General features: G+C 32.3%; 1 protein-coding gene across 4 annotated transcripts; it reads left to right on the top strand.

Annotated features, from left to right (window-relative positions):
- The first annotated feature begins 1,777 nt into the window (after nt 1-1,777).
- LOC106755471 lies at nt 1,778-4,168 on the top strand. Of its 4 annotated transcripts, none has more exons than XM_022778315.1 (3): nt 1,778-2,059; nt 2,153-2,182; nt 2,288-4,168. In XM_022778315.1, exon 3 carries the CDS (start codon nt 2,356-2,358, stop codon nt 3,718-3,720), a length of 1,365 nt encoding a protein of 454 aa, XP_022634036.1. In that variant the 5' UTR covers nt 1,778-2,059; nt 2,153-2,182; nt 2,288-2,355; the 3' UTR covers nt 3,721-4,168. The 4 variants fall into 4 exon arrangements, with proteins under 4 accessions (XP_022634036.1, XP_014493120.1, XP_014493119.1 ...); XM_014637634.2 differs by having other exon boundaries at nt 2,153-2,396; nt 2,518-4,168; XM_014637633.2 differs by having other exon boundaries at nt 2,153-2,396; nt 2,484-4,168.
- The last annotated feature ends 296 nt before the right edge of the window (nt 4,169-4,464 follow it).

Genomic DNA, 4,464 nt, shown 5'->3' with positions numbered 1-4,464 from the left:
CTGAAGACAATTCAAAATAATAATAAAAAGTACAATATAATCCAAATGTCATCCAAAAACAAACACAAAAAACATACAGAAAACCTGAATTTGAGTGAAGAAGTGAGACTGACAACACCGTAAATGAGAGCAAGTTCCATGAGAGTGATTTGTGAGAGCAGAGGTTACCTTTTTGGTATACACAGTGAGTGAAGAGAGTATTTTATCTTTTAAGATTTCATAAATAAAATAATAAATTAAAAAAAATAAAATTAGTTAGATGGGTTGGCGGGCCAACCCGGCCCACCACGGGTTCAACCCGCATGAGCCGGGTTTAAATGAGCCAGGTTGAAATCTGATCCGCATAAAAAAAAATTTATTTTTTTTAAACCCAACTCAGCCCGAACCCATGGTGAGCCGGGTTGGCTCGCGGATTGTGACCCATTTTGACAACTCTACCCATCTCTTCATTTCTTCCCTTTGTAACAAATACAACTTTTCGTTAGTAACTTCTTTTGTTGATGAGAAATATGAGAGATGAAAATATGTATATACAGTGATTGCGTGAGAGAGAAATGAATTAAAAGAAATTTTAGAAGTATATTTTTCACTCTATTTCTTATTTACATTTATTTATGTGGTGTATGTCTTTTTTATTTTTTATTTTTGTATTAATTAAATACTTTTATTTTCTTAAACTTTTCATTATTATTATTCTAATTATTTATTTTTTATGGTAAATTTCGGAATAAAATTACCTTTCTTTCATCTTTGTGTCTTTTTCTTTTTTGCTTCTTCAAAAGTTTGTATTACGTCAATTAATATAGTATATGAGCATTAAATAAAGTAAATAATTATTAGAAAACAGAAAAGAAGGCACAAAAAATTGATATATAATTTTAGTTTTATTCTCTGACCCTAACATATAAAAAATCTTTCTTGTTAAGCATTCAATTTCATTAAGGGGTTCAAATTATCCATGGTAATTTGCTATTGTATTCAAACCTAATGGTTGGTTAGTTAGGTAATATATCTTTCTGGAAGGTAATATTTCAGCACTCGTTACACCATTTTAATTTTTCATTGTTTACTTTTTACAAATATAAAAATACATTTATTTTAATAATTATATTATCTCTAGAAGTGAGTTATGAGCTAATTTATTAGAGATGTGAAAATAAGTTTAACTCACCTCATCACAGTAAGTATGATTAGATTGAAAAAGTAATAATTGTTTTTTAAAAATTTGAATTAAATTGAAGCTAATTTATTTAATTAATAAGTTAAATGATTGAAAGTGAGTTCATTCATAAATAATCAACAATAATCATTTATTACATTTTTTTCATATGCATTTTATTATAATTATTTATTATTTTAATTTATGTAGGCGGATTTTTAAAAGATTAAAATGTTGTTTAAGATTAAGGAAGTAGTTAAACATTTTGATTCTCCTTATCAAATCAAGTTGATTTAGTGTATAATAAAGAAAATAATTAATAAATAATAAACAAATACAAAGATTAAATACATATTATAATAACTATATAAAATAAATTAAAAAAACAAAATTGGAATAAGTCAACCTATGAGTCATAGTTGATAGAGTCAAATTGAAAAGTTTGTAGTTCACGGAACAATAAATTAGATAAAACTTAATAATTTTTAATTTAACCAATGGTGAGATACCCTATTAAACGAATTTGATATCCCTAAGTAGGAGGATGCAATAGGAAAGCTTATTTTGATTTATTTTTATCGTTGTATATAATTACTTCATAGGAATGTAGCAAAAACCAAATCGATGAAAGAAAAAGGGTAGCATCCAATCCAACGAACCCATTACGTCATCATAATTTTCCCTATTCATTTTCATGCTTTCATCCTTCACTTTTTCACCTACTACCACAACATCCTCCTTAACCCTGGATTTCGTCCGCATCAAAACAACACACTTCATTACACCTTAACTGTTTCTTTCTCTCACTTTCCTTTCTGGTTTCTGTCTGAAATTTTTGGATTCATAACAAACATCTTCACCCTACAAGAACATCATCATCCAGTCTATATTTAGAACCAGGTTTTTACAACTCTCTGTTTTTACTCTTTCAACTAGGTTAGAAAGCTCTGTTCTAGTTCTGTTTAACCCTTTACTTGCTTTCTCTCTTTTCAGTGATTGGAAGCTTGTTTTGTAATGGAAAAGGTGTTTTGAATTTGGAAATTCATTCAAAAGAGTAGTGGGAAATTGGATTAAGTACCCTATCATTGATGAACTAAAATATCTATCTGAATTCTGCTTGTGTTATAGTTCATTGTTCTTGACCCTTTTTCTGGCAAGTTATAGAACAAAGTTTGAAGTGGTAACAGCAGGTTAGAATGAATTCATTCGATCAGAGTCATCAAACTACCAGCTTCAGGTACAATCCAAACTCGAACACAATGAATCATGCAGATGATGATGCTGAGTTCTTAGGGATTCTTGATATCTATGTTCATCATGCTAGGAACATTCATAACATATGCATCTATGATAATCAGGATGTGTACGCCAAGTTCTCTCTTACGTACAACCCAGATGACACCGTCTCTACTAGAGTCATAAATAGAGGTGGAAAAAACCCAATATTCAATGAAAACTTGAGGATGAAGATTACCCAAATGGATGCTGTTCTGAAGTGTGAGATTTGGATGTTTAGCAGGTCAAGAAATCTTTTGGAAGACCAGCTTTTGGGATTTGCTTTGGTTCAAATTTCACAAGTTGTTGGCAAAGGAAAGGTGACTGAAGATTATAGCCTTTCCTCCACTGATCTTTTCCATTGTCCCGCTGGAACTGTCCAATTAACAGTGTCTTTGGACACATGTTTTCCAACAAATTCCAAGGTGAATTCCTTATCACAATCAGCTACTAATTCATCGATATCCTCAGAAGTTGTCTTGCTTGATTCAACAACCTCTGAAGATATTGCAGACCCAGTTGAGTATTCCAGAATTGAATTTCCAGATGTCGGTGTTATGAAAGAGAACCAGAAATTGGTTTCTGAGTACTTCAATTTGGAGTCTTATGGTTCTTCTTCTTCAAGGCCTAATTCAGTAGGATTTCTACCATTTCTTCAACTTGGTGATTCTCCTCAAGGAAATGATTATGAAATGACCGTTACAGATTCAGATGAGAATCATGAGTCCATTCCTCCAAATGAGAGCACTCAGAATTCTGTGTTGCCAAGCTCCACTACTACAAGCTTAAGTGATGATAGAAACTCATCTGATTCAGTTGAGAACAAGAGTAATTTGAGGGGTGAGTCAAGAAATTCATTCAATGATTCAGTCAAGGTTGAAGGTTATGAGAACTCTGGTGCTAGTCCGGATAACCCAACTTCCAAGAAAGCAAGTGGAGCCAGAGATGATAAGCAATCAAACTTCCCATCAAGCAAGGAAAAGGAGATCAATAGTGAAAGGAATAAAGAATCTGCAAGGTTTGGTCAAGTTTTTTCTGCTCCACGGAGGAACATCAATATGGAGGCTGAGCAATCAGCTATGCAGCAGCAAATAGTTGACATGTATATGAGAAGCATGCAACAATTCACAGAGTCTTTGGCAAAAATGAAGATCCCAATGGACCTTGATAAACCTGAAAGTGATGGCCATGGTAACGTGATTCAAAATCATAACAACAGCAAGTTAGAAATAGATAAGAAAATGGATGGATCACGTGTATTTTATGGTAGCCGAGCTTTTTTCTAGTTATATCTTGATGCAATGTATGCTTGACAGATTAGTATGCCCTTTAAGTAAGGAAGAAAATCTATTCGGAGAGCTCAATTCATGAATAGATTTCAGTATCTTAGTATATTAGTTTTTGGTTTTTGACACCCCAAATTCACAGATCAACTATATCTTGATGCAACAGCCAACATGAAAGTTCTGTCATAGGAAGACACGAGAGTTTAGTTTACTGTAACATGGCGTACCCCAGTTTCTCTAAATATTTACTGAGTTAATCCTGTGTTGTTTAACCACCCCCTTTACATTCTTCTATTTCAGTGCATCACTGTACTGCATAAAAGTGATTTCTTTCTCTGTAATGTATTCATAGGAATGCTTTTGTCAATTTCCTGTGATATTGAAATGGTCCAGAATCTTGAAACGTGTTGATTCACTTTGTAGTAAAAATTAGCAATTCATTATGAGATGATGATAGCAGTAGTAATTTAGTAAATTGTTTAGCTGAAGTGAAATGCAAGAAATCGTCTATTGTCATAACTAATAATGGTTTAGAGTTGAAACTAAGTTCATCATTTTATTGCTTCATGCATAATTAACATTTTGAGTGAATTGAAAGGCTTTGATAAAAATGTACATTAGTGGTTGATATTAATTAGAACTAAATTGGCAGGCATGCATGCTATTCAACATGTCTCAATCTCCTTTCTGTCATGAGGCTGGCATCACCATGCCCAAGTCATATATATGTAGATACAAAAATCA

This window comes from Vigna radiata, unplaced genomic scaffold (assembly GCF_000741045.1).
Source record: "Vigna radiata var. radiata cultivar VC1973A unplaced genomic scaffold, Vradiata_ver6 scaffold_414, whole genome shotgun sequence".
NCBI classification, from domain to species: domain Eukaryota; kingdom Viridiplantae; phylum Streptophyta; class Magnoliopsida; order Fabales; family Fabaceae; genus Vigna; species Vigna radiata.
The sequence above is the reverse complement of the archived record's forward strand: the minus strand, read 5'-3'. Positions and strand labels throughout refer to the sequence as shown.